The sequence below is a fragment of the Aythya ferina genome (genome assembly GCF_964211825.1).
Source record: "Aythya ferina genome assembly, chromosome: 38".
Classification (NCBI taxonomy): domain Eukaryota; kingdom Metazoa; phylum Chordata; class Aves; order Anseriformes; family Anatidae; genus Aythya; species Aythya ferina.
In genome coordinates, this window is record NC_140335.1 from 407,233 (window position 1) to 427,851 (window position 20,619).

Below are 20,619 nucleotides of genomic sequence, written 5' to 3' on the forward strand. Positions count from 1 at the left end.
CATGCGGGGGGGCCGGGAGGGGGATTTAAAGCCCAGAGCCCCCCCAACCCCCCCCCCCCCAGGCCCTCCCTGCCCATTTTTGGGGGGCGTGCAGGAATTTTGGGGGGGGTCACGTGACCCTTAAGTGACCGTCACGTGACCCCTCGTGCAACACGATTGTGACCCCCCCGTTCATATGACCCCCCCCAGCCCCCAACACCCCCCCCCCAAACCCTACGGACCCCCCCCATGCCCCTCGTGCACCCCCCCTCGTGCAAGCCCCGCCCCCTCGTGCAAGCCCCGCCCCCTGCCCTCACACCCCTTGCACGCGCGTGTGCCCCCCCCCCCCCCCCCAGGAAGGAGGCGCCGCAGGGAAAAGGAGCCGCCGCGTTTATTGGGGGGGGGGCCGGCCCCTCGGGGGGGGCTTTTGCCCATTTCCGTCCTTTTTCGCCCCAAAATTTCCCCGCCGGCCCCTGGGGGAGGGGGGGGTGAAGGCACCTCGGGGGGGGGAGGGGCACTTTGGTAGGCGCGGATCCGGTTCGGGGGGGGGGGGGGGCCCCGTCCTGTGTCCCCGTCCCCCCCCCCCCCCCTCCAGCCCTGCACCAAAATCCGCCTTTTTACCCCCAAAGCGGCGTCGGAAAAAACTAAAATCAACCCCAAACCAGCTTAAAAAAAGCCAAACTGCCCCAAAAAGGGAGGCTGGGGGGGGGGGGGAGGACCCCACAAATGTCCTTGGGGGCGGGGGGGGCAGCCCCAAATGTCCTCGATGCTGGGGGGGGCCCCGTGGGGGTCCCCGAAATGGGGGGGCACAAAGTGGGGGGGGGCCCAAAGCGTCCTCGTGGGGGACCCCAAAATGGGGGGGGGGGCCCAAAAAGGGGGGGGGGCCCAAAGCATCCTTATGGGCCCCCCCCCAAAATGTCCCCTAAAAGGGGGGGTCCCCAAAGTGTTCCTTAAGGGGGGGGGTCCCCAAATTGTCCCCTAAAAGGGGGGGGGGTCCCCTAAATGTTCCTTAGGGGGGGGTCCCCAAATTATTCCTTGATGGGGGGGGTCCCCAAAATATCCCCTAAAAGGGGGGTCCCCAAAATGCCCCTTAAAAGGGGGGGGGGGTCGCCAAAACCTTCCTTTAGGCGGACCCCCCCCCAAAGTGTTCCTTAAGGGGGGGGGTCCCCAGATTATTCCTTAAGAGGGGGGTCCCCAAATGTGTCCCAAGCAGGGGGGGGGGACCCCAATGCACCCCAAACTGTGGGGGGGGGGTCCCCAGATATCCCCTGGGGGGGGTCCCCAAAGCGGGGCAGTCCCCAAAATGCGGGGGCGGGAGGCCAGACCCCCCCCCTTCACGACCCCCCCCCGCCGCTACCGTGGGGCACCCGCCCCCCCCGGTACCCCCTGGCCCCGGGGGGGGGCAGCGGCGGGGGGGGGGGGGGAGGTGGGGGGGGCGGCGGGGGGGGGAAGACGGTGCGGATCCCCCCCTCGTCGGGGGGGGCCCGGAGGGGTCTCAGCGCCAGCCCCCCGCCTCCTCCCCCCCCCCCCCCCGATTTTAGCCGCCCCCCCCCGGTGCGTGGGGGGGGGCAGCCCCCCCCCGCGCCCCCACCTCCTCCTCCTCCTCCTTTGCCAGCACCCCCCCAGCACCCCCAGGGCCAAAACCGCCGCCGCCGCCGCTCCCCCCGCCGCCGCTCGGGGCAAACCGGGGGGGTGGGCGCGGGGTGGGGGGGGGTCCTCGGGGTCCCCCCCGGCTCGAGCTTGGGCGCAGAGCGGGGGGGGGGCCCCGGGGGCGTCCAAAGCCGAGAGGCAGACCCGGTAAGCGGCGTGGGGCTGCAGCGCCGTCACCACGTACTCCCCCCTCTCCCCTCTCACCAGGGTCTCGGTCACCGCGCCCCCCCCGGGACGAAGCCAACTGAGCCTCAAGGACGCCCCGGGGGGGGCCGGGGGCCAACGCACCTTTAGGGCCCCCCCGGGTGCCGATTGCACCCACAACCCCGCCGCCAAGCCGGGGGACGCCGCCGCCGCCCCCGGTGATGCCACCACTGCGACCCCGGGTGACCCCGCGCCCTCCGGTGACCCCGCGCCCTCCGGTGACCCCGCGCCCTCCGGTGACCCCGTGCCCTGCGCTGCCCCCGGCGCCTCCGGGGCTGGGGTCCCGCAGGCGTCCATCTCCCCCCTCAACTCCCCCACCGGCAGCCCCCGCAGCCTGGCGGGGGCTTGGCACAGCAGCCCCCTCACCTCCAAGCCTTGGGGCGCCCGGCGCCGCAGCCAGTCCCGCAGCCAAGCCAGGTTACAACCGCAAAACCAAGGGTTGTTCCGCAACCCCAAATGGCTCAGGCTCCCCAAATCGTCAAAAAGCCCCCGGGGCAAGGTGCTCAGGTTATTATCCGACAGGTCCAAGCGCTCCAAAAGCCTCATCCTGGCCAAAGCGCCGGGGGGCACGTGGCTGATGGCGTTGGCCGCCAAGGAAAGGCGCCGCAGCCGGGCGCGGGGCAGGTTGGCCGGCGGCGCCGCCAGGGCGTTGCGCCCTAGGGAGAGCTCGCTGAGGTTGTGCAGGCGGCTGAAGGTGTCGTCGGCCATGCGTTGGTTGGCCAGCAGGTTGCCGTCCAGCACCAAGCGCCGAAGCGCCGGCAGCCCCTCGAAGGCTCGCAGGGGGATGGTGTGGATGCGGTTATCGTCCAGCCGCAGCTCCTCCAGCGCCGGCGGCAGCCCCGGCGGCACGCTGCTCAGGTGGTTGCGGGAGAGGAAGAGGAGGCGCAGGCGGCGGCTCTCGGCGAAGGCGTCCTCCTCGATGCCGGCCGCCGACACCGAGTTGTCGTCCAAGTGGAGGCGTTCCAGGAGGGGGGCGCGGGCTAAAGCTCGCCGCCCGAGCCCCCGCACGTTGTTGTCCTGGAGGTGAAGCTCCCGTAAAGCCGGCGGGAGGTGAGCCGGGAGCTGCTCCAAGGCGTTGGCGTAGAGGTAAAGGACGCGGAGAGCCGGCAGGCGGCCCAACCGAGGAGGGATGCCGGAATCGCCGATTCGGTTGTTTTGGAGAAAAAGGGTGGTGGCCCCCGGGGGGAGCCCCTCCGGGACCGCCGTCAGCCCCCGGTCGTTGCAGTAGACGCGGCCGCCGGCGCAGCGGCAGACGGAGGGGCAAGGGGTGCAGCCCCCCCAAATGGAAGCCAGCAGAGCCAGCGCCCAGGCCGGGGGGGCCCCGCGGGGAGGGGGGGCCATTGGGGGGGGGCCTGGAGGGGAAAAAGGGGAAATATTGGGGGGGGAGGGGGGGGGAAATGGGGTGGGAGAGGAAGCCCCGCGCTGCGTGCACACGTTGGTTCCTGGGGGTGGGGGGGGGGAAGGGGGGGTACCCACCCTAAGGGACCCCCCCCCCCACCATAAGGGACCCCAGGGTCACCCTCATAATAAGGGACCCCACTGTCAGCCCCATAATACAGGACCCCAATGTCACCCCCCCCTAAAAAGGAGACCCCAATGTCACCCCCATAATAAGGGACCCCACTGTCACCCCCACCATAAGGGACCCCAATTTCACCCCCCCCTAAAAAGGAGACCCCAATGTCACCCCCATAATAAGGGACCCCACTGTCACCCCCCCTAAAAAGGAGACCCCAATGTCACCCCCATAATAAGGGACCCCAGTGTCACCCCCACCATAAGGGACCCCAATTTCACCCCCCCCAAAAAGGAGACCCCAATGTCACCCCCACAATATGGGACCCCACTGTCACCCCCCCTCACTACAGGGGACCCCAATGTCACCCCCATAATAAGGCACCCCGATGTCACCCCATAATATGAGACCCAAGTGTCACCCCCCCCCCCACTGTAGGGGACCCCCCCACCATAGGGGACCCTGGTGTCCCCCCCTAATATGGGACCCCAACATCATCCCCATAATAAAGGACCCCAGTGTCACCCCCCCCCAGCATTGGGGACCCCAATGTCACCCCCATATTATGGCACCCCATTGCCATCCCCCCCCCCCAGGACCCAGCAGCCCCCCCCATCCCATCCCAGGGGTCCTGGTGCCCCCCCAGACATCACCCTGAGAACCTCCGGGGACCCAAAACCCCCCCATAAATGTCCCAGGGCCCCCCCCCCATAAAAGCTGCCCCCATTGGTGCCCCCCCCAGGAATCGAGGCCCCCCCCAGCGGCCCCTACCTCGGTCCTCAGGGTGCTCCTGGTGCTCGATGTCCCCGTGCGACGTCCCCGTGCCCGTGCCACGTCCCCGTGCCCGCCGCTGCTACCGGCTCCGGGACCCCATGGCGGCGCCGCGCGGCCACTCCCGGGGGGGCCGGGGGGGCCGGGGCCGCTGTAATTGGGGGGGGTGGGGTGAGCTGGGGGGCTTGCACGGCCTCGTGCAACACCCACCCTCGTGCAATGCACGTGCTTGTGCAGATGCTTGCATGCAGTAAGTGCCCTGGTGCAAGGAGCACGCTTGTGCACCGCTCTCGTGCAATGCACGCTCTTGTGCAATGCAAACCCTCGTGCAATGCACTTGTGCAATGCAAACCCTTGTGCAATGCATGCTTATGCGATGCACGCCCTTGTGTAATGCAAACCCTCGTGCAATGCACTCGTGCAATGCAAACCCTTGTGCGACACACTATTGTGCAATGAACAGCCTTGTGTAATGCAAACCCTCGTGCAATGCACTTGTGCAATGCAAACCCTTGTGCAATGCAAACCCTTGTGCAATGCAAACCCTTGTGCAATGCACTCTTGTGCAATGCACATCCTTGTGTAATGCAAACCCTCGTGCGATGCATACTCTTGTGCAATGCAAACCCCTGTGCAATGCACTCTTGTGCAGCAACCTCCCTCGTGCAATGCACACCCTTGTGCTACACAAGCCCTCTGCGACACTTGTGGTCATGCAACGACTGCCCTAGTGCAACAATCTCGTGCAACACGCTCCCTCGTGCAAGGCACGCTCCCTCTGCAATCCCCATTCTCGTGCAATGCACACCCTCGTGCAATGCACACCCTTGTGTAACACCTGCTTGTGCACCACCCGCTTGTGCAATCACCATTCTCATGCAAGTCACGCGTGCAACGACCGCCGTTGTGCAACGCACACCCTCGTGCAACGTGCACCCTCGTGCAACGCACATCCTTGTGCAACACCCGTGCAACACGCGTGCCCTCGTGCAACACGCGCCCTCTCACAGCTCCGTGCACCCCACCCTTGAATGCCCCCCCCCCGGATGTGCCCCGTGCTCCCCCAGGTGCTAATTAGCAGCAGCGCTAATGAACCTCCCGTCCCCTGCACTAACGAGCCCCCCCGGGACCCCCCCATCCAGCCCAGCATCCCTCGGGGGGGGGGGCGTGACTTTGCACGAGGACACTTGTGCGAGGCCCCTGGTGGGGTGAGGGGGGGGGGCACGGTGCTAATTAGCAGCAGCTCGTTAGGGATCTCCCCCCCCCCCAGCCTAGGGCCTTTGTGCCCCCCCCCGGGACCCCCTTGCGTCAGCCGCAGCCTCGCACGAGGGCTCATGGGGGGGGGGGGGGGGAAACTGAGGCACGCCCCCCTGCCCCCCCCCCATTTCAGTGCCCACCCCCACAATATCAGGACCCCCCCGCAAATGTTGGGACCCCCCCCTCAGTTTCAGGACCCTCCCCTTAATAATGGGACCCCCCCCTCAATGTCCGGACCCCCCCCCCCAAAAAAAAGGACCCCCCCCAATAAAAGGACCCCCCCCCAATAGAAGGACCCTCCCCCCCCAGTGTCAGCACCCTCCCCTTAATAATGGGACCCCCCCTCGGTGTCAGGACCCCCCCCCTCAATCTCAAGACCCCCCCCTCAATCTCAGGACCCCCCCCCTCAATATCAAGACCCCCCCCTCAATCTCGCCCCTCCCCCCCTCCAATATCAGAACCCTCCCAATATAGGATCCCCCCCCCAGTGTCAGGACCCCCCTCAATATAACCCCCCCCTAGTTTCAAGACCCCCCCCTTAATATTGGGACCCCCCCCGATATCAGCCCCCCCCCATTAAAGCCCCCATACCCTGGTGGGGGGGGGTCCCCTTCTCTGCCCCCCCCCCCAGCTCCCTGGAGCATCCCTATGAGCTGGGGGGGTCCTAGGGGAGGGGGGGGGGTCCTGGGCCTTTTTGGGGGGGTCCTGGAGGTTTGGGGGGGGGCCCTGTTTTTTTTCTGGGGGGGGGGGGTCCCGGGGCCAAAGGGGGGGGGGCCGGGGGGGCTCTCCGGTGGCTGGAGCCGGGGGGGGGCCGGGCCCTGCTGTCCCCCCCCGGTGCTGGAGGGGGGGATTTTGGGGTGGGGGGGGGCTCCGAGGGGGGGCGAGGGGCTGAATGGGGGGGTCCGGGGGGGGTCTGGGATGGGGGGGGGGCGGGGAAGGGTAGAGGAAGGGGGGGGGGGGCGCTGGGTCCTTGGAGCATCACTGGGAGGAGGGGGGCGGGGGGGGCCCGGGGGGGTCTGGGGGAGGTCGGGGGGGTCCGGGGGGGTCCGGGGGGGTCCTGGGGGGGGTCTCCAAGGGGGTCCCCGGTGCTCCGGGGGGGGGGGGGGGGCCGGTTCCCGTCCATCCCCGCGGCCAGAACATCCCTGGGGGGGGGGGGGGGGAGGAAGGAGGGGGGTGATGGGGGGCGGGGGGGGGGTCCGGGGGGGGGGTCTTGGATTGGGGAGGGGGGGGTCCGGGGGGGGGCTTTTACCGGGCTCGGGGCCGGGCGGCGCGGTCCGGGCCCGGTGCTGGCGGCGGCGGCTGCGGGCGTGGGAAGGCGGCGGGGAGGGGGGGGGGGGGAGGGGGGGGGGGGCAGCGCCGCCTCCCGGTGCGCGGGGGGGGGGTGGGGGGGGGAAGAGCCCGGGGGGGGGGGGGACAGACCCTGGGGGCTTGGAGGGGGGGGGGGAGGAAGGGATGGGGAGGGGATGGGGGGGGGGAGGGAACACCCAACGGGCAGCGGCATCGGGCGGGGGGGGGGCTCCGAGGGGGGAGCGGGGCTTGCACGGGGCGTGCAAGGGGCGTGCAAGGGCTTTGCACGGGGCTTGCACGAGGTTTGCACAAGGTTTGCACGGGGTTTGCACGGGGCTTGCATCCCCTTTGCACAGGGCTTGCACCAGGCTTGCACCTGCTTTGCACGGGGTTTGCACAGGGCTTGCACGAGGCTTGCACGAGGTTTGCACGGGGCTTGCACGAGGCTTGCACGAGGTTTGCACGGGGCTTGCACAGAGCTTGCACCTCCTTTGCTTCCTTTGCAGGAGGCTTGCACAGGGTTTGCACAAGGTTTGCACGGGGCTTGCACGTGGTCTGCACGGGGCTTCCATCTCCTTTGCACGGGGCTTGCACGAGGCTTGCACAAGGTTTGCACGGGGCTTGCACGAGGTTTACACGGGGTTTGCACAGAGCTTGCATCTCCTTTGCACGGGGCTTGCACCTCCTTTGCTTCCTTTGCAGGAGGCTTGCACAGGGTTTGCACAAGGTTTGCACAAGGTTTGCACGGGGCTTGCACGAGGTTTGCATAAGGTTTGCACGAGGCTTGGACCTGCTTTGCACGGGGTTTGCATGGAGCTTGCGTGGGACTTCCATTTCCTTTGCACGGGGCTTGCACGAGGCTTGCACCTCCTTTGCCTCCTTTGCAGGAGGCTTGCACAGGGTTTGCACCTGCTTTGCACGGGGCTTGCACAAGGACTCACAATGGGCATGCACAGGGCCCCCACGGGGCACTGCAGGGGTGTGCACGGAGCCCCACAGGGCTTGCACGAGGGCTTTGCACAAGGGGCTGCTGCTCCTCTGCTCCCCAGGGGCACTTTGGGTGCTCCCAGGGGCAGTTTTGGGGCTGGGGGGGGCAGTTGGGGGTCCCAGGGGGCAGCAGCACGTGTGCAAGGGCCGTGCACGGGTGTGCAAGGACTGCATATGTGGGGGGGGGCACGGTCACACGAGGATATCTTGCACAAGGGCCACGTCTTGCACGAGGACGTCTTGCAGAGCTCTCCTTGCACAAGGACTGTCCCTCGTGCCTGTCCTCTTGCACACGCGTGTGGCAGGCAGAGCAGGCTCCCCCCACCCCCCCCCCCAGTTCTCCTCCCCCCCCCCCAATAAAAACGTGCAACGAGTTTTGGGCCGCGTCTTTATTCAGGAACCAGAGGGGGGAGGGGAGGGGGCGTGCAAGGCTGCACGAGGGGGGGGGGAGGGGGCTGAGAGCCTCATGGGACTCGTGCAAGGCCACACGAGGGCCGTGCAAGGCCGGAAGGGGATTGCACCGGCAGCAACGTCGCACGAGGCCCTCGTGCACCCACCGGAGGGTCCGCGGGTGCTCGTGCGAGGCCGTGCAAAAGCCCCCAAGGAGGAGAGGCTCACACGAGGCTGGTGCAAGGCTCGCACAAGGATGGTGTGAGGCTCACACACACGAGGCTTGTACGTTGCTCACACGAGGCTGGTGCAAGGATACCATGAGATTCACATGAGACTGGTGCAAGGCTCACACGAGGCTCGTGCAAGCCTCACACTAGGCTCGTGCAAGGCTCCCACGAGGGCCCCTGAGAAGGGGAAGCTCCCATGAGGCTGGTGCAAGACTCCCACGAGGCTCACACGAGACTGGTGCAAGGCTCACACGAGGCTCACACAAAGCTGGTGTGAGGCTCACACGAGGCTCGTGCAAGGCTCCCACGAGGGCCCCTGAGAAGGGGAAGCTCCCACGAGGCTGGTGCAAGCCTCCCACAAGGCTCACGCGAGACTGGTGCAAGGCTCACACGAGGCTCGTGCAAGGCTCACACGAGGCTCGTGCAAGGCTCACACGAGGCTCACGCGAGACTGGTGCAAGGCTCACACGAGGCTCGCATGATGCTCACACGAGGCTGGTGCAAGGCTCACACGAGGCTCACGCAAGACTGGTGCAAGGATCCCACGGGGCTCGCACGAGGCTGGTGCAAGGCTCACACTAGGCTCGTGCAAGCCTCACACTGGGCTCGTGCGAGGCCCACGAGGCTCGTGCGAAGCCCCCCAAGGAGGAGAGGCTCCCACGAGGCTCCCCCGAAGGCTCCCGCGAGGCTGGTGCGAGAGGCTCACGAGGCTCGTGCCAGGCTCCCCCCGCGGCTCGTGCGAGGCCCGTGCAAGGCTCCCCCGAGGCCGAGCTCACTTGTAGAGGATGTCGTAGTGGCCGGGGCGGTAGAGGAGGCAGACGCGGGGCTGGGAACCCTCGGGGAAGACGTGGGGGTTGGTGGCGCCGCCCTCGCCCCGGTCCATGTACTCCACCAGCACCGGCACCTGCAGCGCCCGCGCCAGGGCGATGATGTGGATGTGGTCGCTCTCCTTGCACATGGGTTCCACCTCCTGCACGAGGGGCACAAGGGGAGAGGGTGGGGACGGTGGGCGAGGGGGGTGGGAGGGGTTGGGGGGCGGTGGGAGGGGGTGGGAGGGGGGATAAGGGGAGGGGAAGGCTGTGAAAGGAGGGGGGAAGGGGTGCAAGAGCAGTGGGAGGGGCAGTGGGGGACGTGCAAGGCCGTGCAAGGGCCATTAGGGGACGTGCAAGGCCGTGCAAGGGTCACTGGGGGACGTGCAAGGCCGTGCAAAGCAGTGCAAGGGCCATTGGGGGATGTGCAAGGCCGTGCAAGAGCAGTGGGAGGGGCAGTGGGGGACGTGCAAGGCCGTGCAAAGCTGTGCAAGGGCCATTAGGGAACGTGCAAGGCCGTGCAAGAGCAGTAGGAGGGGCACTGGGGGACGTGCAAGGCTGTGCAAGGGTCATTAGGGGACGTGAAAGGCCGTGCAAAGCTGTGCAAGGGCCACCAGGGGCTGTGCAAGGCCATGCAAGAGCAGTGGGAGGGGCACTGGGGGACGTGCAAGGCTGTGCAAAGCCGTGCAAGGTCATTTAGGGGCTGTGCAAGGCTCAGCAGAGCCATGTAGGGGCCATGCAAAGCCGTGCAAGACCATTTAGGGGTCGTGCAAGGCTGCAGAAAGCCGTGCAAAGGCCGTGCAGAGTTGTGCAAAGCCGTGCAAGGCCATTTAGAAGCCATGTGAGGCTGCACAAAGCCGTGCAAGGGCCGTGCAAGGCTGCACAAAGCCACGCAGGGGTTGTGCAAGGGTCGTGCAAAACCATGCAAGGCCATTTAGGAGCCATGTGGGGCTGCACAAAGCTGTGCAAGGGCCGTGCAAGGCTGCAGAAAGCCGTGCAAGGGCCGTGCAAGGCTGCACAAAGCCACGCAGGGGCCGTGCAAGGGTCGTGCAAAGCCGTGCAAGGCCATTTAGGGGACATATGGTGCTGCACAAAGCCGTGCAAGGCCATTTAGGGGCCGTGTGAGGCTGCGGAAAGCCGTGCAAGGCTGCACAAAGCGACGTAGGGGCCGTGCAAGGCTGCACAAAGTGACGTAGGAGTCGTGCAAGGGTCGTGCAAAGCCGTGCAAGGCCATTTAGGGGCCGTGTGAGGCTGTGGAAAGCCGTGCAAGGACTGTGCAAGGCTGCACAAAGTGATGTAGGGGCCGTGCAAGGCTGCACAAAGCCACGCAGGGGCCGTGCAAGGGCCGTGCAAGGGCCGTGCAAGGCCTTGCACGGATCGGGGGGGTGCACAAACCTGCTGGCAGAACTCCTTGATGCTGCGGCCGCCCTCGAGGAACTGCTCGAAGAAGCGGCGGTGGCGCTGGAGGCAGCCCGAGGTGAGCAGGCGCAGGTAGACCACCAGGTAATCCGACGTGCCCGGCTCGTTGAAGGCCGCCAGCAGCTCGGGCAGCGGCACGCGGCGCTCCACGCGCTCGATCAGCTCCATGAACTGCGGGGGGGGCACGGTATGGGGTCACAGGGGGGGTTATGGGGTCACGGGGGGGGTTATGGGGTCAGACACACCACTATGGGGTTAGACATTGTTAAGGGTTCATACTCTCCACGCGCTCGATCAGCTCCATGAACTGCGGGGGGGGCACGTTATGGGGTCACAGGGGGGGTTATGGGGTCACGGGGGGGGTTATGGGGTCACGGGGGGGGTTATGGGGTCAGACAAATCGTTATGGGGTCACAGGGGGGATTATAGGGTCACACACTGTTAAGGGTTCATACTCTCCACGCGCTCGATCAGCTCCATGAACTGCAGGGGGGGCATGTTATAGGGTCACATGGAGGGTTATGGGGTCACGGGGGGGGTTATGGGGTCACACAGGGGGTTATGGGGTCACACGGGGGGGTTATGGGGTCAGACACATTGTTATGGGGCCACATGGGGGGGTCACACGCGCCTTTATAGGGTCACACGCGTCATCATGGGGTCACGCACACCGTTATGGGGTCACACGTCCCAGTGTCCCCCCCATATCCCCAGTGTCCTCCCAGTATCCCCAGTGTGGCCCCCAGTGTCCCTCCAGTGTCCTCTGCCACATCCCCAGTGTCCCCAGTGCCCCCCGTGTCCTCCCAGTGTCCCCCAGTATCCCCACCATGGCCCCAGTCCCCTCCCAGTGTTCCCCACCACGTCCCCAACATCCCCAGCATACCCCCAGTGTCTCCCAGTCCCCCCAGGTGCCTCCCCAGCATCTCCCAGTCCCCCCCAGTGTCCCCCCAGTGTCTCCCAGTCCCCCCAGGTGCCTCCCCAGCATCTCCCAGTCCCCCCCAGTGTCCCCCCAGTGTCCCCCAGTGCTCCCATAGTGTCTCCCCAGTACCTCCCAGTCCCCCCTGGTGCCTCCCCAGCATCTCCCTGTCCCCCCCAGGGTCCCCCCAGTGTCCCTCCAGTGTCCCCCCAGTGTCCCTCCAGTGCCTCCCCAGCATCTCCCTGTCCCCCCCAGTTTCCTCCCAGTGCTCCCACAGTGTCCCCCCAGTGCCTCCCCAGCATCTCCCTGTCTCCCCCAGTGCCTCCCAGTGTCCCTCCAGTGTCTCCCCAGTATCTCCCATTCCCCCCAGTGTCCCCCCAGTGCCTCCCAGTCCCCCCACTGTCCTCCCAGTGCCTCCCAGTCCCCCCTAGTGTCCTCCCCATCCCCCCCAGTCCCCCCTAGTGTCCTCCCAGTGTCCTCCCAGTGCCTCCCAGTCCCCCCAGTGTCCTCCCAGTGCTCCCATAGTGTTCTCCCAGCATCTCCCTGTCCCCCCCAGTCCCCCTCCAGTGCCTCCCCAGTGTCTCCCATTCCCCCCAGTCCCCCGCAGTGTCCCCCCAGTCCCCTCCCCGTCCTCCCCAGTGTCCCCCCAGTGCTCCCATAGTGTCTCCCAGTACTCCCTGGTGCCTCCCCAGCATCTCCCAGTCCCCCCAGTGTCCCCCCAGTGCCTCCCAGTCCCCCCAGTGTTCTCCCAGTGTCCTCCCAGTCCCCCCTAGTGTCCTCCCAGTGCCTCCCTGTCCCCCCCAGTGCCTCCCTGTCCCCCCAGTGTCCTCCCAGTCCCCCTCCAGTGTCTCCCCAGTGCCTCCCAGTACCCCCCAGTATCCCCCCCCACCGTGTTGTGGAAGTCCTCGATCGTGAACTCGGTGAAGCCCTGCGCCACCAGCTCGTCCTTGCTGCGCGCCGAGATCTCCTTGAACCTGGGGGACAAAACGGGTGGCACCGCGCCGCGGGGGGGGGGCTGCGGGGACACGGGGGAAGGGGACGGGGTCCCGGGGGGGGGGACAAGGGGGGGGCCACGCACCGCTGCAGCTCCTGGCCGTCCTCCAGCAGGGCCTCGAGGTGCGCGAAGCCGAAGGCGCGGTAGAAGCAGTTCCCGTCCGGCCGCGTCTTGCGGATGTAGGAGTACTTCTGGAGCAGGTCCTGGGGGAAAAAAGGGACATTTTGGGACATTTTGGGACATCTGGGGACATTTGGGGACAGCCCCAGGGGATGGCCCGGGGTTTTGGCCTCCCAGTGCCAGACCAGTAACCCTGAAAGCTTCCCAGTGCCAAATTGATGCTCCCAGTGCTTTACTAGTGCCCTTCCAGAGCCTCCCAGTACCGTACCGGTGCCCCCCAGAGGCTCCCAGTGCCAAACCAGTAACCCCTGAAGCCTCCCAGTGCCAAACCAGTAACCCCCGGAGCCTCCCAGTGCCAAATTGGTGTTCCCAGTGCCTTACTAGTGGCCTCCCAGCACCTCCCAGTGCCAAACCAGTAACCCCCAGAGCCTCCCAGTGACAAATTGGTGCTCCCAGTGCCTTACTAGTACCCTCCCACAGCCTCCCAGTGCCAATCCAGTAACCCACGAAGCCTCCCAGTGCCAAACCAGTAACCCCTGAAGCCTCCCAGTGCCAAACCAGTAACCCCTGAAGCCTCCCAGTGCCAAATTGGTGCTCCCAGTGCTTTACTAGTGCCCTCCCAGAGCCTCCCAGTGCCAAATTGGTGCTCCCAGTGCTTTACTAGTGCCCTCCCAGAGCCTCCCAGTGCCAAATTGGTGCTCCCAGTGCTTTACTAGTGCCCTCCCAGAGCCTCCCAGTGCCAAACCAGTAACCCCCAGAGCCTCCCAGTGCCAAACCAGTAACCGCCCAGTGCCATACTGGTGCCCACCTTGATCTTCTGCTGGTAGATGTGGTCGTCCTGCGCGTACTCCTTGTAGAGCACAGCCAGCTCCAGCCGCTCCGACACCAGCGGGTTCTGCACCGCGATCTGGGGGGGGTTAATTAATGGGGGGGGGGGGTTAATTAGCGAGGAGGGGGGTTAATTAGCCCCCCCCCCATTAATTGGGGCACTCACCTCCTGCTGGATGCGGTCCTGCTGGGCCATGATGGCCTCATCGTAGGCCAGGCAGTTGACGCCTGGGGGGGGGAAATATTTAGGGACCCCCCCAAAAAATACTGGGGGGCTTTAGGGACCTATAGGGGATCTATAGGGGACCTGTAGGGAGCTTTGGGGGATCTATAGGTTATTTAGGAGGCCTATAGGGGGCTTTGGGGACCTATAGGGGATCTATAGGGGGCCTTAGAGAACCTATAGGGAGCTCTGGGGGATCTATAGATTATTTAGGGGGCCTATAGAGAGCTTTGGGGACCTATAGGGAGCTTTAGGGGATCCATAGGGGGCCTTAGAGGACCTGTAGGGGGCTTTGGGGGATCTATAGGTTATTTAGGAGGCCTATAGCGAACCTATAGGGAGCTTTAGGGGATCCATAGGGGGCTTTGGGGGCCTATAGGGGATCTATAGGGGGCCTTAAAGGACCCGTAGAGACCTTTGGGGGATCTATAGGTTATTTAGGAGGCCTATAGGGGGCTTTGGGGACCTATAGGGGATCTACAGGGAGCTTTAGGGGCCTATAGGGGGCCTTAGAGAACCTGTAGGGGGCTTTGGGGGATCTATAGATTATGTAGGAGGCCTATAGGGAGCTTTAGGGGATCCATAGGGGGCTTTGGGGGATCTATAGGTTATTTAGGATGCCTATAGAGAGCTTTGGGGGCCTATAGGGGACCTATAGGGAGCTTTAGGGAATCCATAGGGAGCTTTAGGGGGCTTTGGGGGATCTATAGGTTATTTAGGAGACCTATAGGAGCTTTAAGTGATCCATAGGGAGCCTTGAAGGGCCTATAGGGGGCTTCGGGGGCCTACAGGGGACCTATAGGGTCTTCGTGGGGCCTACGGGGGGCTCCCTAAGGCCTTTGGGGGCCTATAGGGGCCTATAGGGACCCGTAGGGGGGTTCCCAGCCCCCCCCCCGGGCCCCCTCCCGCCGGCTCCTCCCGGGGCCGGGCGCTGCGGGCGGTTCGGGGCCCGCGGGTCCCGGGGGGCTCCGTTACCGTCCGCGTCGCCGCCGAGCGGCTCCGGCTTCTGCTGAGGCTCCTCCGCCGCCATCTTCCGCCGCAGCCCCGCCCCGCGTAGCTCTTCCGGGGCACCGGCGGCCGCCGCGACAACTTCCGGGGCACCGGCCGCCCCGCCGGAAGCGGGGACGTAGCAACGGATCCCGCACCGGGGGCCCGCCCCCTAGCAACCGCAACGGGGAGGAGCCCCGCCCCTAGAAGGCCACGCCCCTAGCAACCATACTGGGTGTGGGGGGGAGCCACGCCCCTAGCAACAGGGCCCACCCCTTATCAACGGTCTTGGAGGCGGGATGACACCGCCCCTAGCAACAGACCACGCCCCCTAGCGACGAGAAGAGGTCGGTGGGGCCCCGCCCATAGGGCTGACCCCTCCCCCTAGCAACAAGACCACACCCCCTAGCAACCAGACCTCCCCGGCAACCAGGCCACACCCCCTAGCAACCGGATCCGCCCCTAGCAACCGGGGCTCCCTCAGCCCCCAGCCCCCTAGCAACGGGCCGGGAAGCTGGCCGTGACGTCATCTGATGACCTCACAGCCCCCCCCCGAGTCCCCGGTGACCCCCCCGAGCCCCCGGTGTCCCCCCCGAGCCCCAAGGTGGCCCCCCGAGCCCTCCGGTGCCCCCCGGTACCCCCCTCCGAACCTTCCAGTGCTCCCCCAAGCCCCAAGGTGCCCCCCCCCCGAGCCCCAAGGTGCTCCCCGGAGCCCCCGGTGCCCCCCCGGACCCCAAAGCGTTTCCCCCGCACCCTCCGGTGCCCCCCCGGTGCCCCCCCCCGGTGCCCCGGTGACGGACAGAAGCGGGAGAACATCAGCGGCCTTTATTAGGGCGCGGGGCCTGCACGGCCCGGGGGCGCTGGTCCCATTCCTGGTCCCATTCTTGGTCCTGGTGCTGGTCCCGGTTCCGGTCCCGATTCCCGGTGCGGGCCCCGGTTCACTCCCGCTTCTTGTAGTCCTCCAGGTGCGCCAGCACCCAAGCGGCGGGGCCCAGGCACACGGCGAACATAGCGGCGAAGCCGGCGACGGTCTCCTGCGGGCACAGCAGCGGCGTCAGCGGGAGGCAAGGTCACCCCGCCCGGCACCCCCCGCCCCGAGCCGCTGCCCCCGCGCTCACCGCGGGCCCCAGCGGATCCTGCGGAGGCCCCGTGACGAGGCCGCGCTGGGCCGGGCCGGGCCGGGCCGCGGGGCGCAGCAGGGAGCGGGCCAAGCGAGCGGCGAGCGGCATGGCGACAGCGGCGGGGATGCGGCGGAAGTGACGTTTCTCCAGTCGCTTCCGGAGGAGGAGTCAAGAGGCCACACCCTCTCACCGGTAACCACGCCCCCCAATCAGAGCCCTCCGCTGTAAGCCCCGCCCATAGGGGCCAGCCCCTGAGCCCCAGGGCATGCCGGGAGTTTTCTTTCATTGCTCAGGGCGCTGCCGCGGGGGCTGCTGGGAAATGTAGTCCTGCGTCTGCCCCCGGGGAACTGGGGCGAAGTGGTGCAAACTGGTGGGAACTGGGGAGTCATCCCGGCAAAACCAGTCCGTTTATTCCTCGTGAACAATTTATTTGTAACGTACAAACCGAAGCGATCAAAAAAAGGGGGAGTCCGTGGCTGCCCTGGGGCAGTAGAAACAGCACCGGAAAACATCCGAAATGGGCAAAAACCCTCCTTGTGCCCCAAAATATGAGCTCTGTCCCCCCAGCACAGGACCCCCCCGCTGCAGGGAGGGGACCAGAACCACCCCTTTCAGCACCCAATCTCTGGGGGTCACAGTAGGGTGACACCGGGGGGCACAGCCAGGCCGGACACCCATACGCGGCACAGAGTGACGAGCTCACTTTGGGGTAAAAACCTTCAGATTTGGGTAAATCCATGGTGGGGAGGGTTGGGGCTCAGTGGCAGCAGCCCCCGCAGTGCCCCCCGGGGTGCGCGTGCTGGCTCTCGCCGAATTTGGTGCGTCGGCTGAGGATCTCGTAGGAGCAGTCGTCCCCGCAGCAGCCCGAGACGCTGGGGGAGGTGTCGTCGATGTCAAACCTGGGGGGGGAAAAGGACGTAAAAAAATGGGGTGGGGGGGTCAAAAAAAATAAGGTGGGGGGGCAGCAACACCCCCAGAACCCCCCTGACAACAATATAGGGGGATAGAAAGGGTGGGCTGCCTGCCACGCGAAGGGGGGGGGGGGGCGGAGAGGTGACCCCGACAGGCACAAATTGGGGGGGGGGGGGGACGGTGAAAATAAAAAGGGGGGGTGAAAATAAAAAGGGGGGGGAAATGGGGGGGCTGCGGGGGCACCCGGACACCCACCTCCGGCAGCCGGGCAAGCACCAAACCCTTCACGTCGCCAGCGCGCTGCAAGAGGGGCGTGAGCAGCGGGTTACGGAACCCCCCCTCCCCCAAAAAAGAGAGGGGGTGCCCCCCCCCGGGGGGAAAAGGGATGGGAAATGGGGTGAAAACTGAAAGGTTTGGGAGTTTTTTACTTACTGTAAGGCGTCCCGGAAGAAGTGGTAGGCGCCGTGGTTGTGTTTGAACACCGTCAGCATCACCTTCTTCATCTGGGTGCTGTAGGGGGGGGGAAAAAAGGGGGTAAGGGGGGAGGAAAAAGCCCTGAAAACCCCGCTTTTTGCCCCAAAAAGCTGCTGTCACCTGTTGGCCACCAGCTGTAGGATCTGTAGGAGGAATTTGCCCAGCCCTCGCCGGCGCACCCGGCTCTCCAGCTGCACCTCATAGCTGCGGGGATAAAAACCCCAAATCACCACCACGGCCCCGTTTCCAGGGTTTTTTGCCCCATTCCCAGCCCCCTTTACCCCCCTTTCCAGCCCTTTCTGCCCCTTTTTGCCCCAGCCCCCTTTCCAGCCCCCTTCTTGCTCCATTTCCAAGCCCTTTCTGCCCCTTTCCACCCCTTTTTTGCCCCATTTCTGAGCCCTTTCTGCCCCAGCCCCCTTCTTGCCCCATTCCCAGCCCTTTTCCACCCCTTTTTGCCCCATTCCCAGCCCCTTTCCACCCCTTTTTGCCCCAGCCCCCCTTCTTGCCCCATTACACCCCTTTTTGCCCCAGCCCCTTTCTGCCCCTTTTTGCCCCATTCCCAGCCCCCTTCCACTCCTTCTTGCCCCATTTCCAAGCCCTTTCTGCCCCTTTCCACCCCTTTTTGCCCCAGCCACCTTCTTGCCCCATTCCCAGCCCCTTTCTACCCCTTTTTGCCCCATCCCCAGCCCCCTTCCACTCCTTCTTGCCCCATTTCCGAGCCCTTTCTGCCCCAGCCCCTTTCTTGCCCCATTCCCAGCCCCTTTCTTCCCCTTTTTGCCCCATTCCCAGCCCCTTTCTTCCCCTTTTTGCCCCAGCCCCCTTCTTGCCCCATTCCCGAGCCCTTTTTACCCCATCCCCAGCCCCTTTCCGCCCCTTTCTGCCCCCTTTTCCACCCACCAGTAGAGCACCTCTTCCCCGCACTCCACGTCGAAGCGAAAATGGGAGAAGGCGACGGGGCCGGCGGCGGCGTCGCGGGCGATGAGGTACCAGGCGCGGTCGTCCACCAACTCCTCCCTCTTCTCCCTCTCCTTCCAGCCCCACTCGCTCTGCTCGTACCTGCGGGGAAACACCCCCCCGGGGGGCCCCCCCCCTCCTCCTCGGTTTTTGGGGCAAAACACGGGGGTTTCGGGGCTGGCAGGGGGGCGCACTTACAGCGTCTGCATGTTGCTCTTGGTCAGCTCGAAAGCCCACTCCAGGGTGGCCGGCTCCAGGCGGGCGCCGCGCCGGCACTCGATGGAGACATCGAGGCTGGGAAAAAGGAAAAAGGGGTGGGGGGGGAGGAAAAAAGGCACCGTTGACCCCCCCACGGCACCGGCGGCAGCACCACGGTTTTGCCAAACCCGGGGGGGGGGCACTCACCCGTTGCGGTCGTATTTCTTGAACACCGGGAAGGCTTCGAGGGGGTCTTCGAGCTGGGAGGAAGCAAACAGCGCCCCAAAAAATTGAAGGGGGGGCAAGGTTTGCTCGCCGCAGGGTTGATTTTGCCCCTTTTTGGCCCCGTTTTGAGGCTGGGGGTGCTCACCTTGTTGGCTGCCTCCACCTTGGCGCAGACGGCGTCCATCGCCGCCCGCTCCTCCAGGCGTTTCTGCTTCTTCTCCTTGGCCTTGCTGGATTTCCTCTGCAGGAGGAGCAGAAAAAGGTGATTTTGTGCTAAATCCGCACTTTTTTTAACATGAAAATCCCCGCCCAGCAGGAACACAAGAATCCCAACAAGAGATAAAACATAAAACAGCCCCCAGGGAAAGAAAAATCAGCAATTAGCAGCGGGCTGACAAAGCTGGGCTCACCCAAACCCCCTCACAAATAAAAAAAAAAAGTGTGTTTTGGGGAAGAAAAGTGTGTTTTTTGACAAAAACATAGGCAGAGGGGGGACACAGCAGCAGGCTGAACTCCACAAGTCACCTCGGAGCAGGACAAGAACTTCTTTTTGTGTCCCAATCCCTGCCCGATGGGAAATTTGTGAGGTTTCCCCCCAAATCTTTGGTTGTGTGATGAAACATACAGTGGAACACGCAGAATTATCCCTTTTTATTATTATTTTTTTAATTTCTGTTTTTATTTCTGCTACTGGTTAAAAGCTCCCTGTTGAAGATAATCCAAAACCAGGCCGTTTTCCCCCAAAACCCTGGCAATTTCCCCCCCCAAGCCCTGCCGGCATCACCTCAGGATCCCCAAATGACCTCAGATTTCCATAGGAAAAAGAGCCCCCGGGCTTTATCTCCATGAAAGCTACCCCAAAAAAGGCAAAAACAGGATTTTACAATACTCTGCCTGCCGGTGTGCATGCGTTGAGTGTGGGGTGGGGCGAGCCCTTCCCCTAAATAACCCCCCCACACACACACAGTTTGGGGAACTTCAGGTGGTTTCGGTGTTTTTCCTCAGCGCTTGCTGCCGGCTGGGACAGAGACTCCAAAACCTCTGGTATTGGGTCATTTTGGGGAGAAAGGCGCAGTTTTTCCACCACGAGGGAGAAAATCATCCCATTTCCCAGCAGTTTGCAGCCACATTTGGGTAAAACAGGGGGGGCAATGTCGCCAAGGGTCCCTGCAGAGTCCCATAGAGCCCCCAAATCCCCTCGGAGATGCCCTAAAACCCCTCAAAACGACCCAAATCCCCTTAAAGGGTCTACAAACACCCCCAGAGAGCTCCAAGTCCCCTCAGAGAAGCCCCCTAAGCCCCTGAAAGACCCCAAATCCCTCAGAAGGCCTCAAATCCCCTCAAGGATGTCCCAGAGCCCCTCAAAAGGGACCCCAATTCCCTCAGAAACACTCCCAAACCTCTCAAAAAGCCCCAAATCCCCTTAAAGGGACCACAAGCATCCTCAGGCAGTCCCAAATCCCCTCAGAGGAGCTCCAAACTCCTCAAAAGGCCCCCATTTCCCTCAGAGATGCCCTAACCCCCCTCAAAAGCCCCCAAATCCCCTCGGAGAAGCACCCGAAACCCCTCAGAGGCACCAAATCCCCTCAGGAATGCCCCAGAGCCCCTCGAGAAGCCCCCAATCCCCTCAGAAACACCCTAAAACCCTCTCAAAAGCCCCCAAATCCCTTCAGAGGCGCCACCAAAACTCCTCAAAGGCCCCAAACCCCCCTCAGGGGTGCCCCAGAGCCCCTCGAGAAGCCCCCAACCCCCTCAAAAAAGCCTCGAACCCCCTCAAAAAAGCCTCAAACCCCCTCAAAAGGCCCCAAACTCCCCCCGCTTCCCCGCTCCAGGCCCCTCCACCGCCCCGCTCACCCCCATAGCGGCGCCGAACGGGGCCGCGGCAGCTCCTGACGGCGCGGGGGCCCGGGGGGCTCTGAGGGGCCGCGCGGGGAGCGCGCCCTATTTATAGGGGGGGGAGGGGCGCGGGGCGCGCGAGCCTGCGGCCGGCCGGGGACACTGCGCCTGCGCAGAGCCCGCGCGGGGCGGGAGGGGGGCCAGCGGGGGAGAGCTGCGCGCATGCGCCTTGTCAACAGATGAGCCCGGCCTCGTCGTGCGCATGCGCGGAGGGGGGAAGAGGGGCGGGGCTGGGGGGCGGTGCCAACGGTCGTGCGCGTGGCGGCGCCGCG

General features: G+C 65.0%; 3 protein-coding genes across 6 annotated transcripts; all 3 read right to left on the minus strand.

Moving 5' to 3' along the window:
- Positions 1 to 370: 370 nt before the first annotated feature.
- On the minus strand, positions 371 to 6,683 carry FLRT1 (fibronectin leucine rich transmembrane protein 1; the record flags this gene model as incomplete). The annotated part of the gene is made up of 4 exons (XM_084502301.1): positions 6,627 to 6,683; positions 4,121 to 4,271; positions 1,571 to 3,185; positions 371 to 452 (listed from the first exon to the last, which is right to left on the minus strand). Exons 3-4 carry the CDS (start codon positions 3,172 to 3,174, stop codon positions 371 to 373), a joined length of 1,686 nt encoding a protein of 561 aa, XP_084358427.1. The 5' UTR covers positions 3,175 to 3,185; positions 4,121 to 4,271; positions 6,627 to 6,683.
- Positions 6,684 to 8,025: 1,342 nt separating this feature from the next.
- OTUB1 (OTU deubiquitinase, ubiquitin aldehyde binding 1) lies at positions 8,026 to 14,711 on the minus strand. Of its 2 annotated transcripts, none has more exons than XM_084502364.1 (7): positions 14,556 to 14,709; positions 13,524 to 13,585; positions 13,338 to 13,436; positions 12,494 to 12,612; positions 12,305 to 12,389; positions 10,476 to 10,670; positions 8,026 to 9,241 (listed from the first exon to the last, which is right to left on the minus strand). In XM_084502364.1, exons 1-7 carry the CDS (start codon positions 14,608 to 14,610, stop codon positions 9,044 to 9,046), a joined length of 813 nt encoding a protein of 270 aa, XP_084358490.1. In that variant the 5' UTR covers positions 14,611 to 14,709; the 3' UTR covers positions 8,026 to 9,043. The 2 variants fall into 2 exon arrangements, with proteins under 2 accessions (XP_084358490.1, XP_084358491.1); XM_084502365.1 differs by lacking the exon at positions 8,026 to 9,241 and adding an exon at positions 9,896 to 9,958 and having other exon boundaries at positions 10,455 to 10,670; positions 14,556 to 14,711.
- A 1,384-nt stretch (positions 14,712 to 16,095) lies between these two features.
- NAA40 (N-alpha-acetyltransferase 40, NatD catalytic subunit) lies at positions 16,096 to 20,468 on the minus strand. Of its 3 annotated transcripts, XM_084502368.1 has the most exons (9): positions 20,306 to 20,468; positions 18,597 to 18,692; positions 18,434 to 18,486; positions 18,227 to 18,322; positions 17,972 to 18,130; positions 17,195 to 17,278; positions 17,033 to 17,110; positions 16,856 to 16,900; positions 16,096 to 16,587 (listed from the first exon to the last, which is right to left on the minus strand). In XM_084502368.1, the coding sequence occupies exons 1-8, from the start codon at positions 20,309 to 20,311 to the stop codon at positions 16,885 to 16,887; spliced, it is 588 nt and encodes a 195-aa protein (XP_084358494.1). In that variant the 5' UTR covers positions 20,312 to 20,468; the 3' UTR covers positions 16,096 to 16,587; positions 16,856 to 16,884. The 3 variants fall into 3 exon arrangements, with proteins under 3 accessions (XP_084358494.1, XP_084358492.1, XP_084358493.1); XM_084502366.1 differs by lacking the exon at positions 16,856 to 16,900; XM_084502367.1 differs by lacking the exons at positions 16,856 to 16,900; positions 17,195 to 17,278 and having other exon boundaries at positions 20,306 to 20,456.
- Between the last annotated feature and the right edge of the window lie 151 nt (positions 20,469 to 20,619).

Coding starts and splice junctions, on each gene's coding strand:
- OTUB1 (XM_084502364.1), bottom strand. CDS start 14,610: ATGGCGGCGGAGGAGCCTCAGCAGAAGCCGGAGCCGCTCGGCGGCGAC. Junction 13,437..13,523: donor AGGACCGCATCCAGCAGGAG/GTGAGTGCCCCA, acceptor AACCCCCCCCAG/ATCGCGGTGCAGAACCCGCT. Junction 9,242..10,475: donor TCAAGGAGTTCTGCCAGCAG/GTTTGTGCACCC, acceptor CCCCTCGTGCAG/GAGGTGGAACCCATGTGCAA.
- NAA40 (XM_084502366.1), bottom strand. Junction 18,487..18,596: donor AGGTGGAGGCAGCCAACAAG/GTGAGCACCCCC, acceptor GCTTCCTCCCAG/CTCGAAGACCCCCTCGAAGC. Junction 17,279..17,971: donor GGGGAAGAGGTGCTCTACTG/GTGGGTGGAAAA, acceptor TTATCCCCGCAG/CTATGAGGTGCAGCTGGAGA.